The following is a 26,438-nucleotide window of genomic DNA, read 5'->3' on the forward strand; positions in this document are numbered from 1 at the left end:
TAGGCTCCAAGCTCAGCCTCGCCACGAATTCACGGTGCCTCTTGAGCTGGTTACTTCCCCTCTGTGGATCTCAGTATTCCCATTTACAAAAAGAAATCATGGGGACAGTAGAATATCATTCAGCGGCAATTAGAAATGAGCTTTCAAGCCATGAAAAGATGTGGAGGAACTTTAAAGGCATATTAGTAAGTGAAAACCGATCTGAAAGCCAATCCAAAAAGGCTACGCACTGTATCATTCCAACCACGTGACATTCTGGGAAAGGCGAACCATGGAGACAGGGAAAAGATCGGTGGTGGCCAGCGATGAGGGGGAAGGAGGGATGAATGGGGGAGCACAGGGGACGCTGAGGGCAGTGACACTGTTCTCTATGACACTGTAATGGCAGATACGTGCCATTATGCGTTTGTCCAAACCCACAGAATGAACACCACAAAGAGTGAACCCTAATGTAAACTACGGGCTTTAGTGCAAGATGTTAATAATAGGAGAACGTGGGGAGGAAGAAGGGTCCGCGCGACACTTCCTGCTTAATTTTCCTGTGCTGTGCAGGCAAAAGCACTGAAGCAACCCAGCTGGCTGCACTTTCAGTCGGCCTGTCCTATGAAGACGCACATCTCGAAACAGACAGCTGCGCCTTTGCCTGATAGGACTTCCCATTGAATCCCGTCAAAGGGTGACTGCCCTCTCGCCGTGGCACCGACAGAACCAGAGTTTATACACCCAAGCGCACTGCGCTGCTCACCAAATGCTGCTTCCCCAGCCGTGGGGTGCGTCTGTCGAATCAGAGGTTCTCCCAAAGACAGACTCTACCGTGCCCCATCCTGCCAGGACCAGAGGGTTCCCGTGCAGCACAAGGCACTTCAGATGGGGGCTCTGGGCACGAGCCCTCCCGGGGAGGAGTCAGGCAGGAGTTCTCAGCCCTGGGGAGCAGCCCTCCAGGGCTCAGAGCACCAGGGAGCCCGGGGAGCCTGCAGGGCCCTGGTGGCAGCAGCACAAGCAGCTTCAGGAAAGCAAAACCCTCTCGCTCTGCCCCACTCTCCCCCTCGAGGCCTGAATCACGTCTGGAAAAGGCCAGCCCCGGGGGAGGATGAAGACTCGGGCATCCGGACAGGGCCACAGCTCCCAGGAGTGGGACAGTCGGGACTGAGCTTTAACAAGAGGCAGGGGGCAGCACAATCCGACCCTTGCTCATGTTTCCGAGAAATGTTCTTCCATCTCAGAGCCACCCTGCCTGGACAGGGCGACACATGACAATTGAGATGCTCTAGAAATTCCAATGGCCCAGAGCCCTGAGACCCTTGGCTGAGGTCACCATCACAGAGGACCCACCCTGACCCAGAAAAGACACCACACTGATTCTCTCTTGCACCAGCCACACTCCCACCCAGTGGCTTGCCCCTGCAGGCCTGCCAACTGCCCCACCTTCCATTCCAGAAGGCATGGTCATCCAGTTTGGAAACAAGGCCATGCAAGTGGTTGATACCCAGGCTGGGCACAAGTATTTGTTGTTCTAGATGGGGCCGAACCAGCCTGCCCCAGGCCAGGTGCAGCCGGCCCACCAGGGAGGCGGCCAGCACAACATGGCCTGAGCAGGGCCTCCTCCTCGTACGCGAGCTCTGCGGCAGATGCTCAGCCAGGAACACTCACGGAAGGCCCTGTGCCCTCCCCTCGCTTCCTTACGAGGTCATTCTCCAGGCGTTACCCTCGTCCAGCCTCCACCTCACGCCCGACCCCCTTGGCCCTGGAAGAAAGGCCAAGGTTTGGGACATCAAACTTCTAACCTCACTCTCGGAGGCCCTGATACCCATCATCGTTTTTTGGAGATTTTCTCTCTAAATGAGTTTTCTCCAAAAATGTGTAAATCACACATCTGACAAAGGACTTGCATCCAGAATATTAAAGAACTCTTGAAGCAAAACAATCAGAAGAAAACACAAGCAAAAGATCTGGATCGACACTTCAACAAAGGCGTTACATGAATGGCCAATAAACACACGAAAAGATGTTCAACACCATTAGTCAATAAGGAAATGCATATTAAAACCACCATGAGATGCCTATTAGAATGGCAAAAAGAAAACCAGAAAGCAGCCTGACAATGCCAAGTGCTGTTGAAGGTACAGAGCAACAGGACCCTCATGCTTTGCTGGTAGGAACGCAAAACGCTACACTCCCCAAAACAGTTTGCGGCTCCTCAAAACATTAAATGTACACGTACATGTGACCCTGCAATCCCACTCCTGAGTATGTACCCAAGAGAAATGGAAGCCTGTGTTCACACAGAAACCTGGACACAAATGCTGACAGCAGCTTCACTCATTATCAGCAAAGGCTGGAAACAACCCACAAGTCCTTCACCCAGTGAACGGTGAACACACTGTGGTACATCCATCCACCATGGAGTATTACTCAGCAAAGAAAAGGAATCAACTCCCGATACACACTAGGCTGGGTCTCAAGGCATTATGCTGGGTGAAAGAAGCCGACGCAAAAGCCACCTACCGTAGGCGTCCATCTGACGTTCCTGAGGAGGCAGTTACAGGAGTGGCGAGTGGGTGGGTGCTGTCAGGGAGGGGCGGGAGGAGGAGGGGTGGCTCGCACGGGGCAGCACATGAGGGCGCTGTCTGGGAAGACGGACAGGATTCTACCTCTTGCTTGTGCTGGTGAACATGCAACCCGATGCATTTGTCAACACCAACAGAACTGTACAGCATAAAGAGTAAATCTGGCTGTATGTAAATTTAAATATAAATTTTTTAAAAGTCCATCTTATTCTGCCTAGAGGACCCAATTCCAATCTACCGATTTCATGAAGCCCAGTTATCTCCCTTCCTCTAATGGTTTCATGACTATTGCCCTGAAATCACTAATTTTTCTCTGTCTTCTCACAGATATTTCTCCCTCTCCCTTAGTCCCTGTTACGTACACACAGAGCAGTGAAGACCCTACCCCATCCACAAAGCCAGCTCCAGAGGCTCCTCCTCTGTGATGCTTTCCCTGACCCCTCCCAGCCCCACGAGAATGAATCACCCTTACCAGGCACCCCTTGGCACTTGTTTGTGCCTCTAATTAGCCCTTCTTTCATCTCTAAGGTTATCAGCGTTTGCTATTCAGTCCGTCTCCCCTGCGCACCAAAAGCTCCTTATGGACAGGGTCCAGGCATCCCTTCCCACACCGCCCCCCCGCCACTGCACCTGGCACAGTCCAGGCACATAGTGGGTGCTGTGTGACCACTGCTGGTTGGCTGAGGGCAGGAGCAAACGGAGGGGGCTGATGCCAAGAGAGACGGGCTGGCAGTGCTGGGCTGGCAGTGTTGAGGAGGGTATGTGATACCGGTTTACTTCTTCTCTTACATAAGCAGCGCGACTATTGCTTAAACCTTTAAGTGCTGGAAGTGACCTCCCCTCCCATTCAAACACGAGGTCATGCAATTCACGACAGAGCCTGTATGAGGACACTGCAGCTTCCTCCACGCCACCCAGCACAGCTCCCAGCCCCAAGCACACACACATTCAGGACACTTGTTGATGGACTGGAGCCTGTCTTGTCATCAGGAATGCTGTCATTTCTCGCTTCCAGCAGGCAGACCCTCTTTGTGGCAATGGCAGCTCATCTCAGGTCCATCTGATGTGAAGTCGGTTTCATTTTCAGAACTACTGGTGCAGGCATAGAGCACCAGTAACTTTATAGGGCCACGCTACGATCGGGGTTTTCCAAGGACGTCATCACCTTCTCCTTCTTACAAACTCAAGCTTGTCCATGATTTAAAGACCGTAAGTCATTTATTTGATAAACACTGATACAGTGATTAGTATATGCCAGGCCAAAAAATTAAGCACCTTATAAACACTGACTAGTTTAATCTTCACACCAACTACATGAGGTTGGTTCTATTAATATTATTACCCCATTGTGCAGAGGGGGGAAATAAGACACACTGCAGTTAGAGAACTTGCCCAAGGCCTCCTAGCTGGTAAGTGACAGAAAAGGGATTCCACACCAGGCAGGCTGCCTGTAAAGCTTTCCGGTTCAAACTCTAGCCACTCGCCACAGGGAGCTGCTGAGACTTGAAACGTGGCTAGTCCAAACCGAGATGTGCTGTGAGGTGTAAAACAATACATGCTGGATCTCCAACCCTTTGTATGAAAATAATGCAAACGATCTCAAATTTTGTAACTACGGATTACTCGTTTAAACAATATTTTAGACATAGTGGTTTAACAAATAGATTATTAAAATTCATTTTACCGTTTCTTTTACTTGTGAAATGTGGTTCCTAGGTGACTTAAACTGACATGTCTGGCTTACATTGCACCTGTGAGACCACAGGAGTCTGCATTCGTAGCCCGCACTCCACGCTGAGACGATCTTCCCCTTGCCCCAGCCTCACGGATGCAGCCTGTCCCCAACACCTTGTACAAAGATGATGGGGAGCCAGGCAGTGACTCCCACATCTCCCCATTCTGTCTCCTCTTCCCACCCCACGTCTCTCAGCCTGCCACTAGCTTTACCTCCCTCCAGCAGGAATCCCAGGATGTCAAAATGGGAAATGCCTCCCACATAGCCTAGTGCAAGCTCCACCTGCTGCATGTGGAGAAACGGAGGCCCAGGAGCACATAGCAGCGGTCCTAGAGGTGGTCTGGTCAATGTCCCACCCAGTGCAGAGACTTCCTCCAGAGCAAGCCTGACGAGCTCTACAGACTCCGACGAAATGAAAGTCTGTGTAGTCCTGTGAGGTCCTACATAGTGAAACCGACTTTAGATCAGATGGACCTGAGCTGCCATTGCCACAAAGAGGGCCTGCCTGCTGGAAACGAGAAATGACAGCATTCCTGATGACAAGACAGGTTCCAGTCCTCATCTGACATCTGGCAAGACACTCACCGCATCAGCACACTCAATACTTCATAGGTCAGGGTGTACCCCCATGCAGAGGCAGATGTGGCCCGAGCGTCACAGAGCCATGTGCACTGAGGTCCTCCCTGGCGCAGAGCCCAGCACAGCACGGGCCCCACAGGCTCGGGGTTTAGTGGGGTGGTGTGAAGCGTCAGATCAACCTGGCTTCAAGTTCCAATCCCAGCGTTGTTCTCTGGCTAACTTTTCCCCCCTTCTGTACAGTAGAGGTGAAAAAACAAAACAAACAAAAAGCAAACCCTGTCTCACAGGGCTTCTATGAAGATTAAAGGAGATAACGTAGGCAAAACTGTCTAGAATAACGCCTGGCACCTGGTGGGGACTTGCTTCCCTCCCCCTGCCTTCGTCAACCAAAAAGCCCAAGTATTTGTTCCCACAAGAATTGACAGTAAGCTCCTACCTATTCTATACTTACATAGTTGATGTTTTGAACTTAAATATAGGATTTTACATTTAAATCTATTAGATTTCATCTTGAGGAACGAATACATGGTCAACATTGCTAAATGTCAAGTAATTTTTAATGGCTAAAAATTGAAAAACGTTTTAAAAGTCCAGCAGGGTGCAGTTAAATAAACTGAGGTATATTCACATAATATGATATTATTCAGTCCCTTACAATTACAGTTTTAAACCATTTTTCATGACAGGATATTACTCGTTCTTTAGCATTCAGTAGGGAAAAACCAGGAAAGAGTATAATTGCAATCATGTTAAAATATATAGATCTTCATGAACTCAAATCTGGAGAGACGTACACCAAAATATTAACGGTGCTCCTCCCTAAGTTGTGGTACTAGGTATCAGTTTGTTTCTCTTTTAATTTGGAAAGGTTTTCTACAATGTGCATGCATGAATTTTAACAGACAAAATGTTTATTTTATATTTCCACTTCATCTCTGCATTCTAGTCAATTCAGATGATGTCTAATCCTGGTTCTGTCATCCAATATGCTTGCTACTCTAAATACCCACAGAATTGATAGAGGACAGAGCCAAAAGCTCTGTGGCATATCACTAGCGACCTCCCCACAGCATGACGTGAGCTCAGTGCTAGGACCGAGTAGTCTTTCAACCAGCTACAAATGCTTCTTACTGCTCTGCCAGCCAGCTCAAATTTACATCTCTGGAACCCAAGAAAATCATTAGACTCAAAGTTCTTACTGAACATTCCTCCACCCAAATTAGATTGTTTTCCAAGACTTGCTAGAGTGAACACATGTTATCTCAACTTCGTTTCTGAAGTCCCCACGGATCGTTCAGACATCTAACCTGGAACCTGGCAAGGGATCCAGACATTAAGAAGCAGACCAGCCTCCCTCTTCCAGGGCCCCCATCTTGCCACACTGAAGAATAAATCAGGACAGCATTCGTTATTTTGCCACCCTTACGCCCTCCCAGAGCCTAAAGTGATTCTGTGCTCACTTCTGCAGCTTCTCTCAGGACCCCAACACCTGACCTGTAAGAATCTGGCAACCTGAACTCAAGACAAGGAACTCTGTGTGGTCTGCCTCTGGCTTCTCCCAAAGCCCTCCTCGGCCCTCTCACAAAGTTTGTTCTGCCCTCACAGAGATGAAGGCAAGATAAGCACTCTGCCTCCCAGAACATTCCACCACCTGCTTTAGGCAGGAATCTCCCCCTGCCTGTCCTGTATCTTCTTGCTCTCTCTGCTTGCGGCTAAAAAAAAAATCCCTGTATGTTGTCCAGCTGACCCAGGCCTGTGGCCTCCCCACCCAGAGCTCTGCCCGGTGCACAAATCACTTCCCCGGTCAACTATCACTCAAGGCTCAACGCCAAGATGGAGACTAGCCAGGAAGAAATAAAACTAGCCTTTTATCCCAGCCAGGATGATTTGTGCAGTCATCTCGGGGGGCTTGAAGGGAAGGAGAAGACCTGATTCTGGCAAGGGTGAGCTGGGCACCAGCCGAGGCTGGCAGACACCACACAAAGCTTTTGCTAGTAAGACACAAAGCAGAACGCTCAGCTGAAGAATGGTCTCAAACCAGCTCAGGTTTCACTGAATCAACAGCCCGCTTCTGAGGAGAGGCCCACCCTGTGTGTCATCAGCCCCTCCCCAGTGCCCTCTGCACTGCCCCCAACACCCTGCCCTTCCTTTCGGCCGGATGTGCGTCCCATCCCCCAGGAGGGTCACCCAGCCTTAGCACAGCTCCCATTTCCTGCCCCTGGTTACTCCTCTGAAGTCTATTGTTCCCATGAAGTTTGGGTCAAAGGAAGCTGAGTCCCCACCCATGGGGACCCGCCTACCCTCAGCACCAGCCACGGAGCCGGCCCAAGCCACAGGGAGCCAGGCCCATCCTTCTGCCTTCCCATCAGCCTGCCCGTAGGAAGGGCGGGAGGTATGGGCACAGATCTTAGGGACTAGAGTTCCAGTGGCAAGAAATGCTCCCAAAGATCCAGTCACTACCAGCGGGAGGCTCAGGACCGTCTCACACAGGGGATCAGTGGAATCTCCCCAATATCGAGCTGGAAAACCCAGAAGCAAGGGAAGAGCTGCCATTTCAGGAGGTCAAAGCAAAGCTGGAATCAGAACACAGGAGTTAGAGACCCTGCCCTGCCCGGGGACAAAGCCCTGCCCCCACCTCCACCTGGGCCCCTGAGCCGGTTAAACCCCCGGGGGAGGGAGGAGGGACTGGAGAGCAGCTGTTCAGCTCCAATTTCAGAGCTTTAAAAGGAGCTCTGTCCCAACAACCCCTGCCAAAGGGTCATGGGGGGCAAAGGAAGACCGGCGAGGTAGAGCCACCCTGACAAGCCCTGAATTTCCCACTGCCCCCAGACCGACCTCAGCGACAGGAGAGGCAGTGGGGCAAAGTGCGACGCACATCCTCCACCTCCACAGGAAGAAGAGAGAAGCCACAGGTTAGGCAACATGTACTGCTCTGCGACAGTCCCCGACCAGCCCAGGACTCCAGAATGGAAGCCACAGGAAGCAGACATCAGCATCGCAGGAGACCTTCGACTGATAGAGACCCTTCTTCACCTGGCTAAGTAATATGCAGACCAGGGAGAAGGGAGAGTGCACTTTAAAGACCTCTCGAGGGACCCTTCGAGAGGTGACATTCTCAGACTCAAAAGGCTGCTTTCTGTTGGGACAGAGGCGAGTTATTTCTGTCTCCTAACAACCTTACTGAGCCACGAGATGACATCACCCCAGTCAGGCTGTTTCAGCCTTCACCCCGTTAGATGACGGTGGCCAAGGGGTCTGAGCACTGGGATCCATAGAGCAGGAGACAGAATGCAAAGTGAAGACAGAGTGGATTCTAGTCCCACGTCTGCAACTCACGGGTTGTGGAATCTTAAACAGGTTACTACTATCCTTCGAGGGGCCTCAGTTTCCCCGTCTTTAATATGAGGGACGTAGATGCTGACATTGGAGTGTCCAATAATGTTCAGCAAGTTCACCTGGGGTCAAGGCAAAAGAGGAATTAGAACCTCGGAAGGAGCTGGAGGCCCTGTACGCCCCTGTGATGGTCTGCCCCCACCGCCACCTGCGCCACTAGTCACCCTGGTTCCTAAGGATGAAGAACACGGTGCAGGGCCTGGCATATAGTAAATTCTGGATTCATGTCTGCTGAAGAAACATGAATGAACAGGGCAGGGTTTAGCAAAGGGTGTTCCGATTAGTCCCCAATAAGAAAGACATTCCATGCTGAAATCAGCATGGGAATCTGGCTACTGAGTCCCCTGGCTGTGCCACGCACTGTGCTAGGCAGTTTGCAAATAATGAAGTTTCACAACAAACTTTCTGGACAGACATTAATTAACCCCCCTCCCATATTACTCACAAGTGTGATGAGCCTGAGAGCCTCAAAGGTAGTGAGTAATGGTCAGAATGTGTTCCCACGTATGTCTGACCCCAAACATGTGCACGTCCCACTGCATCAATGCTGCCTTTCCACCAGGCGCCCTGGAAGCCGCAGCTGCTCACCTGGCCTACGCAGGTGAGCGAGTGAGGAGGCTCCCGCCAGAGCTTCTGGATCCTCTCCTGCGGGCGCTCGGACAAGCAGCGACCAGAGTCCCCATGCTTCTGAGCCTTGTGCCTTCCTTCCAAGAAGCCCTAAACATTATGCCCACGTCACCATTTATGGGAACGCAGAACTTTTGAGTTCAGGGCTGCTGTGTCCCCCCACCCCACCCCTGCACGCAGTCACTTCTGGTGATCTCCTGGACATCGCACCTCTCTCCCCTACACAGTTAGTTCACTCTAAAATGTTTCAGATAGTAAAACTCCAAAATGGAGAGAATACAGAAAGCAAAGCAGAAAGGAAGAGAAGGGGGAACTGAGACACCCATTAGGTCCTCCCCACCAGTCAACTGGCAAATCAGAGGCGTCCCTCCCTCTCAGGCTGGCACTATAGCATTTCCAACATGAGCCAGTCATTCCCTTTGTCATAGGAAAGTGCAGAATGGTCTATACAGTTGTAAATAATGAAGGATTCATCCACTTGAGTGCCCTGGTAGCTCCAAGGAGAGTTGGACCAGTAGAGAAAGTTCAGGCTGGTGAACATCCATTCATCTTTGTCCTTGAGGACAACTTTAAAGTGATGTCTATTCAAGTCTCAAGATTCAAATGGTCTCCTCTTTCAGGGGAAGGGGGTGTGGAGGGTCAATCCCCACAATCATCACCAACTCTATCTATCAATAACCAGTAGTCCTATCAACAAAAGCCCTCAACTTCCTTTAGCCTTCTACCAGCTTGTTCTCTAAACAGTTCCCAGCAAGAACCCACTCTCCCTCAGAAAAACAGCTTCCCTCCAGCTCTGCCCAGTCCAGGGAGAATGGAGCCTGGGGGCCACAAGCCCCAACAACCACAGGCAAATTATCCCTGCACACATACAACCAGAGACACTGTCTCTGGCCCACGTTACGCAGGGAGGAAGGACAGTCATGCCCAGCCAGAACCAACATCCTCAGAAAAATACATACTTAGACACAGGGCATCACACAAGTACTCAAGACACACTTTCAGACCGACAGCACTTTTCTCAAGTGGAAATATACTCAAGTTCAACACAAAGAAATACACCTACTGGAAGCCCAGGTGAGTCATATGTGCACCGAGACCACCCTCACGTACACCCAGAGCTAAGGGAGACAGGACAATCAGATACCCCCTGGGTCTGAAGAAGCCCCTTTACACAGCGGTGCACAGAGGGCGTGTGGACTGGGGAAGTTCGCTTTGGGGTGTAGGAGTTCTGCTCCTGGATCATTAGTCCCCATCAGGGGACTTTTCAGGCCCTTTTGCACAGGTCCCCGGGGCTCTCGCAAAGCCTTAGCCCTGAAACAACCAGCACACCTATCTCCAGGGCTCTGTCCCAAACCTGAAAAGGGCCCTGCAGGAAGGGGGCATGGGTGCTGAGCCTGTCCCGTCGCCGGGGTTCTCAGTTCCGCCTCCGGTCCTTCCCACTGCCCAGACTTTCTCCCCCTCCCCACGCGCCCCGCACGCCACCCCGACCCTGCGGCTGCACCGCCGCCACGTGCCCAGCTCTCTTCCTGGTCTGTCCTCACGCGTCCCCCCGGGTGCACGCCGAGGGCGAGGTGCCACCGCGTCCCCGCGCCGCAGCCTCACCGGTCCCAGGGTGCGGGAACGCGGGGTGGCCGCGCTAAGCCAGGTCCACGGCGTCCGCCCCGCGCGCCCACTCGCGAAGCCGCGGCCCGCTGAGGTCCCGGCGGCCGGCGCAGGCTCTGCGGAGCCCACAGGAGGTCAGCGCGCGGAGAGCGGGCTCCCGCCGGGAGGCCGACTCGCTGGGCGGGGAGGGAGGCGGGGCCGCGGGCCGAGCCGACCCCGCGCCCCGGAGCCCGGGCGCCGCCTCCCCGCCCGCGCGCGGAGGGAGGAGTTTTCCCAGAACGGGACTGCCGGGAAAACACTGGAGATCCCTATTCCTGGAGCGGTGAGTCAACGGCCAGGGGAAGGGCGCGCGGAAACGGCCGGGCGCGGGGAGGGGCGCACGGGGCCGCGGGAGACGCGTCGGGACCCGCGGAGCGAGCGGGGCAGCGAGGGCGCCGCCGGGAGGCCCCGCGCGGGAAGGGGCGAGGCCTAAAGGACGGAGCGGGCGGAGCACGCGGCCGGGCGCGGCGGGCCCCTCACTCACCTGGGGCCGGAGCCGGGCTGCGCGCCCCGCCCCCGCCTGCGGCCGGAGCGGAGGGAGCCCGGAATGCGCGGAATGAGGGCTGGTATGAGATGCGCGCGGCTGGGGGAGGGAGCTGCAGGGAGTGGCGGCCCCGCCACCGGCCCCTCGGGGCGGAGACTGCGATGCGGGCGGGCGGGGCCTTGCGGGAGGGCGCCCGGCGAGCGCGGGAGGTGGGCGTGCAGCTGGCGGACCCGCTGCGCGGACCCCCGACTTGGACCGCAGTGTTTGGCTCCGGCCTCGGCCGCTGCCCTGCACACAAACTTTCCCTTGGACTCTTTCTCCTCCCAAGCCCTCCGGGCGGAGTCTCCAACTCTTTCCCAGGAGCTGAGCACCTTCCTCTTAGCCGGGGCCCGGGGGTCCTGTGGGTGGACTGGGCTCGGGCCTTGCGCCCTGCCACGCTCCGCGTCTCGCTCCCCACGTGTCCGCGAAAGGCCGGGGGAGGGGGGCGCCCGGAGCGCAGAAAGGGCTGCTCCCTCCCCGCGGCTCCCACCGAGGGTCACCCGCTCAGGAACCCGGAAGCGGCAACTGGGGGTTCTAGTCCCAGGTCCTCTGCCAGTGCCCCCCCCCCCGCCCCCGCGTGCCCTCTGGCATTAGTCTTTCAGTCGTTCTGTTCTGTCCCTTGCAGATCTGCAGAGCTGTCACTTCAAAGAGTATAGCACACGGGAAACGATACTACTCTGTGAAGTCTGCGTGGGCCAGCATGAGAGTAACTCAATGAATGTCTATCCAACGTGTATTATGTGTGTGCACCAGGTACTGTGAAAACGATGATGAAGGATAAGACCTCAGCATCTACCCTCAAAGAGCTTAACATTTACCTGGGAAGACTGTACATGAAGAGCATTGCTGTGAAGTGGAAGTCTGGGTTTTAAACAGAAGAGTTTAGTCTCTTGGGGGGAGAGAAGTGCTAGGAACGTACTGGGCTCCCATTTGGAAGTCTCCAGAACCCACTGGCTTAAAGCAGTGTGTTATCACATACATCTGTCATCCACCTTGTTGGGAAGTTGAAACCGAAGGACTTTGGGCTTTTTTCAAAAATCACATCCAACATCTATGGAGTATTATCTCTTAACCTTGATTTGCAGTGGTTGTCCAGCTCTTATCTCCTTCACCAAACAGAAACTTCCTTGAAGACTGAGGAATGCCTGATGCATCTTATCTTTCACCCAGCACCAGCTTGGTGCTTGGGGTAGATAACTGGGTAAAAAATATTGAAAAAATGAAAACAAAATCGCTACCACAGAGGATACTGAAAAGAAATGCTGACGTTGTTCCCAAGAGAGGTGTTCCAAAGGTGTTTTGAACAATGACAACATCACTGGAGGCAGTATCCAGTCTCAAAGGGGAAGGCTTTGAAGGCAGCAGCTCATTTGCATTTATAAATTCTGGTATGCTTGTTAAATAATGAGTCACACACACCAGGGCCTGGTCACGTCATATACATGAAAAGAATGCAATACAGGACAGTATACAGACCAAATGAAGTACCAACTGTAAGCACTTGCTATTTACTGTAACCATCATTTGTTGTGTCTGTTGACTTTGAGCACCATGCTAAGTGCGGGGGTAGGTCCCTGCGCTGCCATCATAATCTAGATGGGAAGACAGAGACAATTTTACAAAGTTCAGTGGGAAACCAAAGTAAGGAACAATGAGATCCAAGTTATAGAGGTGACATGTGAACTAGCTCTTAAAGGATAAATGAGAGTTTGCCAAATTAAGACTGGACTGCCCACAAAAGTGTGATAGCGTGCACACAAGGGGTTAAGAGAAGTCCTGTAAACTGGTATGGCTGGAGAACAGGACGGGGAGAATGGGTTACATACGTGGGTGCAGGTTGTGAAGATCATTCGATCCCGTGAAGAGTTTGGGTATCAGAAAGGCCCGTTAGACACGGGTGTGACACAATCAGTACACGCATCAGAAGGACCCCTGTGGCAACAGTGTTGGGGCTGGTTTGGAGAATCAGGGGCCCTAAACTCGGGCAGTGGTCCTGACATTAAGGATGAGGGAAAGGGTCTAGGAAACAGTCCTGAGGCAAAATCAGCAAGAACTGGTGACTAGGTTGGCTGTGAGGGTGAGAGGAAACAAAAAATCACTAAATTTGACAAAGGAACAAGTGGAGGTGCCATTAACTGAGATAAGACGAATTCAAACAAAAGGAGCAAGAGGTTGAGTTGGAAGGTGGGCCCAGCCAGATTCAGAGGATTGAGAGGAAGGCAGGACAGACTCCAACATGGAGACAGAACATTTGAGTGTCAGTCACTTCAGCACAGACTCATGAGAGGAAATTTGGAGATGAGACTGGCTTATTCCTTCCAAATTTTAACTATCCAAGACCATAAATGATCTTGGATAGATCAGCTGGAATGGTGTGACTTCAGGACTTCAGCCTCCTGGTCCATACCCTTACAAGCTTCTAGAGAGTTCTGTGCCTTCAGGCATGTCATGTTCCTAAGCTGTTGAGGTCCCTCTGGGGAAAGTTCTTAGATGTGGAAATTCTGGAGGGTTAAAGACTGACACATCCTGCTTTTACCAGGGGCATTTACATTTCTTAAGGGACAGGACTTGCGTTCATTGACCCTCAGGAATGAATCGATTGGCAGAGATACTTCATTTCTCTGGATCAAGCTAGCCCATATGGCTCCCCTCAAATGACACCATGTAATGTACAACTCCCCTCACTTCCTGGTGACCCAGACCACTCTACCTAGTCCTACAAATGGATCCCCACTCAAGCCTGATGATGAGCGATGGAGGACAGGGGTGTGGTCAGAGCCCATTTTGACGTGGGGAGAGTATTTGTGTTGTCTGTCCTCCAAAATGGAAGTCAAAAACATATTAATTTTATCAGGTATTGCTTTCATGTTTCTTTAATAAATTTTGTTTTTCCAATCTCCATGGTCATAGTTAAACAAATTATCCATGTGATACTGTGTTAAACAAATTCAACCACATCTACGTGATAAAATTCTTTGCAGCTATTAATAACAAGATGTTTTTTAATAAACCAAACATTCATGATATGTGGAAAAGTGGAATTAAAAAACAGTAAAGGATGATCCTGTTTTTGAAAAATAAATTGAAAAAAAAGTTGAGTGATTATCTCTCACAGGTTGAATATTGAGAGGATCCACCCCCCTTTTTCCGCCCCCACCCTCTGGTTCAAGCCGTTGTCTCTCAGTCTAGTTGTGGAGGACACAGCTCCCTGGCCCATGCTGGTATTAGGAGCCTTGCATTCCCGGCTGAGGCAGTTGGTCACCAGTTGTCAGTCGGCTGCTCACAGCAGCTCTTGCCGCCTGGCGGCCACTCACACTGACCACCAGCCACTCACGGTGACCTCGGCATTAGGAGCATGGCGCTCCGACCACCTGAGCCACCAAGCCAGCCCCAAGATGATTTCTTTATTTTCCCATTTTTATTATTTATTTTCTGTAACTTTACTTCTTTTATAATGAGAGGAAGAAAGTGTGACTAGAACTCTATATCTAACCCTTCCCTAATTTTTCCACATTTAAAAAACAAAACAAAACACCTCCAACTGAATTAAATAGCCTAACAAGAAGTAGAGTAAGACAGAGTCAAAGAAAGATTATTTCCTAGCCTTCAGGTAGAAGGCAAATCTGCTTTGGAGATTCCCCACGATGCCCGCCCCTCCTTCACAAGTGTGACATGCCCACCACTGTAGTCTTGGTCACCTGTGACGCTCAGCTTCCTTTTCTTGTTTAACCTCCCAGACTGTATTTCCATTTGCTTTTTTCCTTACGACTCTTCACTCCATCAAACTGGACTGTACCTTGTGCTTTGAAGGATAAGACAGACTTTTACCAAAGTTGTGTGGAGTTTTTCCCCCCTCTAGAATAAAAGCAGTCTGTATTAGTTCTGCTGTCTCTTCATCAAAGGGAAATGTCAAAGACAGGGGACTCTAGGTCTACTATCTAGGGCACACTATAAGCTACAGGCTGATCTGTGTCCCCCTCCCAAATTTTTATGTTAAAGTTCTAATGCCCAGGACCTCAGAATATGACTGAATTTGGAGATAAGGTCTTTAAATAGGTGATTAAGTTAAAATCCGATCTTTAGGGTGGGCCCTAATCCAGTCTGACTGGTGTCCTTATAAGCAGCAGCAATTAGGATGCAGACGACTTACACGGGAAAGACCCAGTGAGGACACGAGAAGAGGGCCACCCACAAGCCCAAAGGAGAGGCCTCAGAAGAAACCAAAGCTGCCAACACCACGATGCTGGACTTCTGGTCTCCAGAACTGGGAGAAATTTCTGTTTAAGCCACCCCATCTGTGGTATTTTGTTATGGCAGCCCTAGCAAACTAATACAGTATATTTCCAGACTGAAACAAAACGGTTGGTTTCCAGATCCCAGCGGTTAGTCTCCACATGATTCCCATAGTTTCTCTGAGGTTCCCAGGGGGTCTTTAGGATCAGATAGCTAGAAACTTCCTAAAAAAAAAAAATGTCAAAAGAGAGGAAAGGCTTCCTCCTGCCTTATCTAAAATTTTCATTTCCAGTAACTGATACAATATTTTTAAAAATAAAAAGTTAACACAAGTCATGTATTATAAGCTTACTCGAGAGTTAAACAATCGCGGTTCGAATAACAACTTGGCCACACACTAATTATGACCTTGGGCACACTTATAAGCCTCAGTCTCCTCATCACTCAGCTGTTCATCCCGTATTTATTGAGCGTGGATGGATGTGGTTGGATGTGGTTGGGTGGGCACCAGGGATAAACAGAAAAGTCACAATCTCTGCCCCTCAAATTAATAGTCTAATGGGGGAACTAGACAAATAACAACTTCCACATGGGAGGAGAATTGGTAAGAAGATAGTTAAGTTTTGAAAACCTGAAGTTGAGATTTCTGTGGACCAACGCTCTGCAACAGAACTTTCTGCAATGACAAAATGTTCTTTATCTACTATGTCCAGTGTGGTAGTTACGAGCCTCATGTGGGTATTGAGAACTTGAATTTAGCTAGTCTGACTGAAGAACTGAATTTTAATTCATTTACATTTAAATTTAAATAGCTCCATGTGACTAGTGGCTGTAGCACTGCACAGCACAGCTATGGACCACTTGCAGAGCTAAGGAAGAATTCAGAACTGTGGGAGACATCAAGTGTGAAGGTGCAGTGTTGTGGGAGTTGTTATGAAGAGTAAAAAAGAAGAGCATTACAATAAATAACAAGGGGGCTGACCCAGTGGCTCAGGTGTTTGGAGCGCCGTGCTCCTAACGCTGAGCTCCCCGGTTCGATTCCCACATGGGCCAGCGAGCTGCGCCCTCTACAGCTAAGATTGTGAACAACAGCTCTCCCTAAGCTGAGCTGCCCCGACTGCCGCGGGCTGCTGTGCTGCCATGGGCTACCGTGTGCTGCCAGGAGGGGCCCGCCGCCAGTGTGAGTGGCCAGAGGCCAACATTGAGCAGCTGTGGGCTGCTGTGGGCTACTGTGTGCTGCCATGAGTGGCTGGCAGCCAGTCTGAGCGGCAGGCAGCCGGTGAGAGCTGCCGTGAGCTATTTATTTCGAGCGGCCCACCAACACCTGGAGACTGATTATCTCAGCCAGGGGAACGCAAGCTCATAATACCAGCATGGGCCAGGGAGCTGTGTCTTAAACAACTAGACTGAGAAACAACGGCTTGAACTGGAGGGGTGGGGAGGTGGAAGAAGGGGGGGGGGAATAATTAACACGGGTCTCTAGAATTCTATATACTCAAAACAATAAAATTTCTTAATGTGCAAATCGTCCATGTGTAGGGGACTAGTTAAAAGCACTGAAATACTGTAGAGCATAAACAAGTATGAGGAAGGACTGTTTATTGACATGGGAATGTCTCCAGGATATATTAACTGAAAAAAGCAAGCTACTGAGCCTAGTATCTGATATTCTACCTTTTGTGCACAAAGGGTGGGAAATTATGCAAACGTTTTTATTTTTGCATAAAGAAACTGGAAAGATATACTGGAAAGAAACTAAAAGGTTAACTATAAGAGTAGGACACAGGAAGGGAAATAGAAGAGGGGACAGATGAGGAAGGAGGCTTTAAAAGTACATGTTTAAAAAATGTTTAACCATATGAAATTATTACTATTTAAAATTCGTATCTATCTATACATCTGATATGGAACAAAAGGCTACTCAAAAGCAAAATCAGAACATATTTTTAAGGTCATGTTTCTACCTTACATGTTTCTACCTTACAATGTAGTTTGTCCTGAGCATGCATTAATACCCTAGAAATGACATGTAGACCCCACTTCTAAGATCTTGATCTAATTCCTAGCCCTCCTCTGCCTGTCACCCTCTTTTCCTCTCAAACCCTTCTTCGTAACTTTACTGCCCACCCCCAGACTACAGAAGAGAGAGAACTACTGGATTATTACTCTTGGAATCCTTGAAAATCATAAGGGACAAAATCTGGATAGAAAGTGCTTAACTAGCTGTTAAAACCCTGAGGCTTCAGAACCACGATATTAAACCAAAATGTATAATAAAAGATGGTAACCGACCAGGAGCACTCCTGCTGCCACTCCCACCTTGCTCTCCCCCCCACCCCCAGCTTCACCCTCTATGTGGTTCACTCTCTTTTCCTGCACCCCAACTCCTGAGCCACAGCCATGCTAGAAGGCAACGTGCAAAAGAGCTAGGGCCTGATGGACCGAAAGACCAGGCAGAGCCAGAACAAATCGGGGCGGCCCATTCTATATTTTAAAACCTTCCATTAACATCAGGGCTATTTTTTGCCCAGGTGTTCCTTCAAGTAGCAACAGAGACAGGTACAGAGGAAGGACTGTGAGGTAGGATCAGGATTGAGACTAGAGCACAGATGTTGTTACCCAGATAAGCCACGCTGCTTTTCTTTCATCATAGTCCCTGAAACCATCTAAAATTGCTCTATGAGCATTTATAAACCAGTCTGTGTAAGTGAAAAAGTCAATTGATACATGCCTCGTCCTATTTTAAAAGAACATTAATGAAAATGATAATATTGATACTGAATGCTTACTATGGGCCAGATCCCAGGCATTTTACCTGAAATACCTCAATTGGTTTCTAAACTCCAGAAATATTACAGTTCTCAGACCTTCATAACAGAGACACGCCATAGCACAGGGGTGCTTAGTAGGTACATTACCCGGTCCCGTTGCCGAAGTCACCCCCAGCCCTTCGTGACTCCCTCACGTTTTACACAATGCGCTCATTTTAAGGCACTTGTAATGTGCATCCTTGGACAGTTGGTGGCGCAATTAAACCATCTGTGGTATAATTAAGGGCTGGCCTAAAGTTCTGACAGCAGCAACGGAAAATCCTGCATTTATGGTGGTATCCTTAGGTCTTTGTGGACGAAAAGTTTTATGTTTATAAAGAAGACTGTGAGACTTTTAAAGAATATACATCGATTATGATAACTAGGAGACCAAAGTGGGGAAAGAAGGCAAAACCACCCAACGTGCTGTTAGTCAAGAAATGTGCCTGAAGGGTGGGACAATCTGGCCCAGTGCTTGGCAAAGCCCTAGCTGGGGTCCACATGAGGAAGTTTAGAAAAAGGCCATGGACTGGAAAGCAGCAGGTATCAGGCATATGATGAGTACACAGGCAGGAGCCACTCTATGCAGAGGAGTAGTGGAGGCTGAGGAGAAGGGCAGCTTGCAACATTCCCAGGTTTTCTCCATGCAGCAAGATGTCACCAGTGGTTGAAAAACAAGCAGCTCTGAGATCCTGTGCTTCCTCAGCATAAGATCATACTTCTCCCACATCGTGCATTCCCACCATCCCAGAATCTCCCAAAAAACACATATTTAGAATCTCCCTTCTAGTTCCTTAGCTCAAGCACCCATGATCTTTTCGGGAGGTCTGTATGTCCTCCTCCAAGCAGTAATCTCCAGCTATGAATGCGGAGTTGCCAGAGGGTTACCAGAAAGCTCAATTCAAAACACAGGAATTCCAGGTCGTTTCCCGCGTGGGGAGAATAGTAGAATTCAAAAATTGAAGATGATGCAATTCAAAGCCTCTCCATCTACAGATGAGGAAAGTGGCATGTGGCAAATCACTGGCAGGAAAAGGGCCAGAACCCAGGGGTCTTGCCTCAATCAAACCATTACTTTATTTCTGCACCTATGATGCTATCTAAAAGAAGGTAATGGATTCTCGTTGATTTCTCTTATGGTCTACTAAACTTCTGATCAAAAAGAGCCTTTTGCAAGATCTGTTTTAGATTTTTTAAATAATACTTGTTGATATCTTTCATGTCAATGACTATTGATATTATTCCTGGTCACTGAAACATGAATAAAACTATGTCACAAATAACTTGTTTGGCAAGCCATGCACCTTAGCCAAAAAGAATATGAAAAGAAAAATCAAGATGTAAGAATTAAACCGACTCCAGCTCTCATCCTGAATTTTAGGCTCTTCCTGCTTCTTTCCATGTGACTCATCACTATGAGTATGACACTAGTAAGAGTAGCAAAGCCCAGTAAATAAAGACTTGTGAACGCATACTTTTTTCAACTTGTCCATATAAGGTAGCTTTAAAACGTGAACACTTAATGGTGAGAGACAGGGTCTATTTCACTATGAGGTATTTGTTTTTCTGCTGAATCAGTAAGCAATATCAGGAAAGAAGACTCCGAAGGCTGACCACTGCAGGCATCCAGAAGATCAATCCTTCTGCAGCTCTCTCTATGCTTGGCTCTTGGCTCCATCATCCTTCCAGAACTCTTGGTAAAATGTGTATGGTGAGTCTAGGCAGTCTCCAAAATCAGACGTCTTTCTCAGGCTCCTGTTCTACCCTGGGATGAAAGCTTATGGTGACACTTCATGGCTTCAAAGAACTGAATAGTTCCATGTAGCCACGTTATGAAAATTATTACAGAACTGTGTGAGGGGTGGGGCTTTGCAAAGAATGGTGCCACTCCCATTCTTATATAAATTATGTTTTATTTCTATAGCATACAAAAGGTATAAATATGACTTATATAAAACCAATCATCTACACACTCAAGCAGTAAGTCTATAAAGCTGGGTATATATATATATATGTCTTGTCTGAGCCAGCGCGAGCAGGAAGAAGGAGGCTTAGATCCATCCGGTCAGCCCACGATACTCCCCTTCCAGGAGACAAGTGGACAGCTTTCTGTTTTCAACCAGGGCAGCTTATCAGACAGTGCATCAGGCTGGTGGAGCCAGAGGTCTGAGGGGCTTTGGGCACTTCTAGAATGAGGCACTTGATGGGAGGCATGCCTGAGATAGAAACCAATCGTGTCAAAACAAAGCAGGTTGCACTTGCCAGTAGGGAAGGAACAAAGGGTCTTCTTATCTCCCAGGTCTCCTTCCTTCACATTGCTATTTGGTGGGGAGCAAGGAAAGAAAGGAGGTGAGACAAAAGGGGAGCCCACAGAAGGGAAATTGAATGCAGCAATAGCCACTGCTTTCTTGACTTGCGCTGGTAAACAGCTCAGTGCACAAAGGCTTGGAGGTTGAACGATGCTGGAGGCAGCCCGTACAAAGTTCTTGGATTCTCCAGGTTCTGACACACTCTGAGACTGCTCAACTGAGAGCAGCGTCATGATTTGTTGGGAGATGCTAATAATCTGAATGACTCAGCAAAACTCTCACGATCTGTGAGGAAAAGTGACTGGAGCTTGATCTGTGCCAGTGACCCAGGCTTCAGGGAGCTAACAATACTTCTATCAGGGAGAAAGGCCCAGAGCTCTGCCCAACAAGGTCTGCAGATTTCAAGAGCCAGCTGGCTGGTACTCACCGAAGACTGTCCTGACACGGCCCTTGACCATGACAATGACAAGTTTCAATATGTAATGATCTCTTACTTCTTCCATGGTCTACAGGTGTGTGGGTGTCCCTCTATACTAACGCTCCGCAATTACACAGCTGTGGGAGGCACTCCTGGGCTGAGCGTGAAGGCAACTGTCAAACTATTCTTAATCTTAACTAGACTAAGTCAATCTCTTCAGTTTATGCTTTCAGTCTAAACCAAAATTAAGACAATTATAAAAAAGTCTCACTTCATTGACTACAAATGTGGCCATACGTTTGACTGACATTGGTGCCAGCCAAGCTGCTCTGGGGGAAGAAAGGGAGGTGGGGCCCTGTGACATCAGTACCTTCTAAGCCCCCAGGGGACAACAAGCTCCCTCTAAGAAACAAACACCACACTCCCTCTGATAAAGACAATGCTAGGTCTGTTTCCCAGTGGGCACTAGCTCTTCTCTTAGGGTAGGTGAAGTAGCTGACATCGCCTTCTCCCACGGGTAAGCTGGGGAGGACAGCAGAATTAAGCCACCTGCGTGGACTCAAAATGATCACGGGCTTTGGGCTTCCCAGTCCTGGTGGTGGATGATACTCTACAAACCACTGTCACCAAAACAAGGCAACGCTCCATAACCGTGAATACAGCCGAGTGTCTCCTTGGATCCAATCCGTAGGACTGTTGCTTCCCAGAGACAATCCGTTCCCCACTCGTACCATCTCATGAGCACAGGCCCATTTGGGAAGATGCCCAAGTCCAGAAATGACAGAGACATACCCGAAGCGGAGGCTGGCGAACGCCAGCCCGCCAGCCACGCCTGGCCGCTGCCTGGTTCTGGCCACACCCACCGGCACACAGCCACACGTTTGCTCACGCATCGGCTACGGCTGCCTTTGCAGCACAATGACAGAGCAGAGTAGTTTTAAGAAAGACGACCTGGCCATTTGAGGAAAAGGTCTGCAGACCTGGTGACTAAAGGCAGTTTAGGGAACTGTCCCTCTCTGAAAAGGTCTTCAAGACAAGAGACCCAAGTATTTAATCATTAGAACCTGATTCTAGCTGCAAGTTGCCAAGCATGGGGAATGTGACTGTCGAGGCACAGAATCTACTAGGCAATAGTAACCTCAGGAGTTACCAGAGTGCCCTGGATGAGAACCTCCCTGTGCTCTGACTAATCTATCACCTCAGTTAAACTGTCCACACACACGTATGTATTTACTACACATACATCATTCAGGAATCATTCCAAAGGGGCAGACTGTCTCATATGCTAGGGCGAGGGCAGAGGGAGGCCACTGTCTGCTCCTGAGGGGTCTGTGGGGGGAAGCCCAGCCCCATGCATGCTTGTGTCTCATTCACAAGCTAGCTTGCTGTCAAAGCTAGAAAGCCCAATGGCGAAGGCCTGAAGTGCACACAGCGGGTAGTTGTAATCCAGGGTGAACACGTCATCGGCCACACGTCCAAACTGCATGACTATATAGTCAGCTAGAAACAGAAGGAAAATAGAATGTTAGAAGATAATGGGAAAAAGCCTGTTAAGGTACAGAAAAAAAAAATCCTCCAAATAGGTCAGCAACAGCAGGTCTCTTTAAAGTGGGAAACTTTTATACAAATGGAAAGAGGCATTAACAACACTGTCTGCTAACCATGAGCAAGGTTTCTATTATGACTCCTCTCAACTACAGAGAAGGGGGGACCACTCCTGATGCTTTCAGGAGTGGGAGACTTTTATACAAATGGAAAGAGGCATTAACAACATTGTCTGCTAACCATGAGCAAGGTTTCTATTATGACTCCTCTCAACTACAGAGAATGGGGGACCACTCCTGACCAGCAGCATGAAAGGGTAAGAAAAGAGTCGAGAGTGGCCTGCTGGGAACAGCACAGCCTGTGGGTGCCAAGGACCCTTTACTGAGTGGGGTCTTTTGCATTTGCTTCCCAAACAGCTTGGCCTAAAACTTCTCTGACTGGCCACAGGAGGAAATATCTCACTCTCTTCAGTCCTCCTCAACATAGTGGTTCAGCAGTTTTACCGTAAAAGTGGTGTTTTGTCTTTCCAAAGAAATCGTTTCTTAAGTAATCCTCTCCTGAACATAGACTATCAATGATAGGAAATGCTCATTTCCAACCGTGTAAGAACCTCCTTCCTCCCCTTCCCACCTAGCCCTTCCTGTGGGCTTACGGTCACTTTCGTGGACTATCTGAAAGTTCTTCACAGACGCCTGAGTGACCCGACCTCGGAAATTCAGGACATAAGACTGAGTGTCATCGTTCCAGACAGGCGCTTTGTTGTGTAGCTCAATCACGTTCTCCATGGTTTGGTTTTGCCATTTGGAAAGCAAGTTCACATGGTCCTGTTCAAAAGTAAAATCATTACTTTGTACTGAGAACCACAAAAAACTATGTGTTCTCAACTCCATGAGGCAGAAGGTGGAGTAGGGGAGTGTTTTCTCCATTTCAGAAAAAGGAAAACAGAAATAAAGAAAGCCAAAAATTAAGCCAGTTTTTTTTTTTGGTTTTTGTTTTGATTCCTACAGATGATCTAGTTTCTCTTTGCGGACTAAGTGGCTGCAAAATCAAGCACTGCGGCAACTGCTCTGCAAGTGCACTTACGCTGAGGTTGTGGAGTGCCGGTCTCCTAAAGAAGAGAATGAGCAACACGCCAGCCTGGGGCTCGGGAAGAATCAGTAATTTTGGGGTTTATCTCTTCTGTATTGTATTCTTGTCCTTTTGAGTCTTTTGCTGATTAAATATGTTCTTACTCACATTTTGTGGCCGAAAGGGGATCCGTTCATGATTCATGTTCATCCCTGGAATGATCACAGACATTTTCCTAGGACCTTTAAATCCAAGTACATTTGTTTCCTGGAAGGTAGGAAAATAAGACAGGACTTGGAAACAGAAAGGAAAATGAGACCACATTCTTTGTGTTTTTTTTTAATGTGTTTTTCCAGGACCCATCAGCTCCAAGTCAAGTTGTTTCAATCTAGTTGAGGAGCGCGCAGCTCACAGTGGCCTATGCAGGGATCGAACCGGCGACCTTGTTAAGAGCACCGCGCTCTAACCAACTGAGCTAACTGGCCGCCCTGAGTCCCCATTTTTGACACAGACTTTCTTGGCTATGTAAAATGTTGACAACATCAAGAGCACTAAAAGCTATTTTATTAGTACTGTAGTTAAAGAGAGACAGAGAACCAAGACAGGAAAGTGACACTACACCTCTTTTTAAACCTAATTTGAACACTAGAATTTAAAATAGATTCTATTGGTTTGAAACTTGACTCTTACTCTTTAATCTTAAGTGAACTTCGAGACAACCATGAGCAAACTGTCCGATCTTGTCATCATCAATAAATATTTACTTCCCGTGAGGACAGGGCACTATGTGATCTACAATGAGAATTACACTGTAAATTCCATAGGCTGATTCAGGAGGCAAACACCTCAAATACCTGTCAAATCAGGCAGACTATACAGGAACAAAATAAGCACATTGAGGAGGTGGATATATGTTTGTGTGTGTGTTCATATCACGACAGTCATGCATAGCTAAAATATTTCATTGATTCTGAAGCTAAGAGAAAAATACTATACATTATAAAGTGTTATGTCAAATGGTTCTCAGTCACTTAGATAAAATCTCACAGGAATGAAATAATGAGATTAATTCCAACTTAAGAAATGTTGAGACTTCGGGATCAAGCACAGCTGAGTTGGGTTAATTCCTTCTTGCTTTCCTTTCCTCAACAACCCTCTGAATGCCAGCTACGCGCCAGGCCCCATGTCCCTGTGGATGTAGCAGTAAGAGTTTACAAACAGGTGGAGAAGGTTCATGTTGATGAGGTTAGTAATATAACCTGGGTTCAAGGGGAAGCACAGGATGCTGTGGGGAGGTACACAAAGGAATGCCAACCACATCTAGTGGTCCGGAAAGACATCAGGTGATTTGGCAAAGGGTGGGGGAAGGCTCTTGGGTGAGGGAAGGTCATGGTGCAGCAAAGGAATGACAAGAGGGCTACTGGGGCTAGAACGATGGGAACAGAACGAGGAGAGCGCCCCAGAACAGCCAGAAAGGAAAGACTAACGTGTTAGGGCTTTTATCCGCACACAGTGAGGAGCACAGTGGGATTAACTGGAAGTCTGTTTTGGGAACATTTATCTGGCAGCAGGTAGGAAAGGACTAAAAGCAGAGATATCAGTTTCTAATTATTGTAACCTCTGGCCAGTGGGTAAGAAGAAATGAAAGTCTGGGTTAATACAATGGCATTAGGAAGAGAGAAGAGCAGATAGGCAAGACATCTTAAAACAGTAAAAAAATAACTTAGCAATTCATAAAAAATGAAAACTTGAATATTTAGAGAAAATGATACCAGCGACAGAAAAGGGGATCACAGAAATGGATTCAAGCTTGGGAGGGAAGTTTATGAGTTCAGAGTTGGTTATGTTAAGTTAGAAGTGCCAGCAGGACACGGGAGATTAAGAAAGAGCATGTTAGGAGTTCGGCTCTTACGTAACAGATGGCTGCCAGTTCCTGCCGGGTATGGGTCTTTTCTACCAGACCTCTGGCTTTGGCTGGGCTGACACCATGGTCGTAAACTGTAAACTTGGTCCCCATGAGGTTAGACCTAGAATGAAAAGAAAAAGACACCATAAAGATCCCTTTTTTTTCTCTTATACAAACACAATCTGGGAGAGGTACAAGTATGTGACAGAGAGGAAGCCTATTGGCTTGTTCTCCAAATGTCTAAATGTTCACCGTCACTTTTTTAAGATCTCTCATTAAAACAAAGAAAGGACTTAGATTTTCTTTTAATGTTTTTTCTTTAGATTGCAACATCCACACATACTCACTGTAGAAAAAATATGGATTGCTCTGAAAATAGTGTTATGTTAACGTAAAAATAAAAGGCCAAAGTGAGAGGCACCAAAATTTATTTGAGATAAAAAAAATAGTTATTCAGGAAGCACTGATTCAGACAGAAACCCAAACAGTGTTCTGATTAGGAGACAAAGGCAAGGGGTATTTGTGAGGAAGGGAAGGGAAACAATCACAGCAACAGAAAAAAGGCGTGTTTCTATTGGTGCTGTAAAGCTAACATAGTGACACTAATTCTAAACAATGTTTTTAATTTTTAGTCTGGTAGCCATCAGTCCAGTAGTCATAATATCTGCTTTCTTGTTTTCCTTGCGAACAGTTCTTTGGGACAAAATGTTGCTTTAGGCTCAGTCCAAAGGTTATTTTGCCCTGTTTTAATATTTCAAAGGTTTGAGGCATAAGACATATAAGGCAGTTCCTCTGGGATGGCAGCTCCAGCTCCATTTTAAAGTGGCTCCATTTGTATTATTTTTTACAATAGGAGTAAAAGCATCTGAAAGAATAAGACAGTGATACAAGGCTGCTCTCACCTGAGTTTGCCAATATAACTTTGACCTTCACGAGATAAATCTGTTGGATCAGTAGAAATAAGGTAGTTGGATGTTTTGCTCTTTTTCCGCTTTCTCCCTGCCAGCAGAAATATCTGGAAAAAGAAAAAAATGTCAGCCACACACGAAGTCAAGAGACTCGCCATGGTTTCTCGTATCTCTTC

The 26,438-nt window shown here is 48.3% G+C and overlaps 2 protein-coding genes across 7 annotated transcripts in view; both read right to left on the reverse strand.

The window, feature by feature from the left end:
- Positions 1-11,150, reverse strand: part of TEAD4 (TEA domain transcription factor 4) — a 60,402-nt gene extending 49,252 nt beyond the window's left edge. For 2 of the 6 annotated variants that reach the window (XM_081060192.1, XM_081060190.1), the window contains exon 1: positions 10,504-10,685. The gene's annotated coding sequence lies outside the window, so the exon portion shown is untranslated. Of the gene's footprint in view, positions 1-8,862; positions 8,992-10,503; positions 10,689-11,026 lie in introns of those variants that run through there. The other 4 variants (XM_081060191.1, XM_081060194.1, XM_081060189.1 and 1 more) reach the window with 4 other exon arrangements.
- An 8,855-nt stretch (positions 11,151-20,005) lies between these two features.
- Positions 20,006-26,438, reverse strand: part of TULP3 (TUB like protein 3) — a 51,256-nt gene continuing 44,823 nt past the window's right edge. The window contains exons 7-11 of the mRNA XM_081060880.1: positions 26,257-26,369; positions 25,361-25,475; positions 23,617-23,715; positions 23,033-23,204; positions 20,006-22,335 (exon numbers count right to left, since the gene is read on the reverse strand). Of these exons, the coding sequence (XP_080917006.1) occupies positions 22,202-22,335; positions 23,033-23,204; positions 23,617-23,715; positions 25,361-25,475; positions 26,257-26,369 (633 nt within the window). The 3' untranslated portion in view covers positions 20,006-22,201. The remainder of the gene's footprint in view (positions 22,336-23,032; positions 23,205-23,616; positions 23,716-25,360; positions 25,476-26,256; positions 26,370-26,438) is intronic.

This window comes from Rhinolophus hipposideros (genome assembly GCF_964194185.1).
Source record: "Rhinolophus hipposideros genome assembly, chromosome: 9".
NCBI classification, from domain to species: Eukaryota; Metazoa; Chordata; class Mammalia; order Chiroptera; family Rhinolophidae; genus Rhinolophus; species Rhinolophus hipposideros.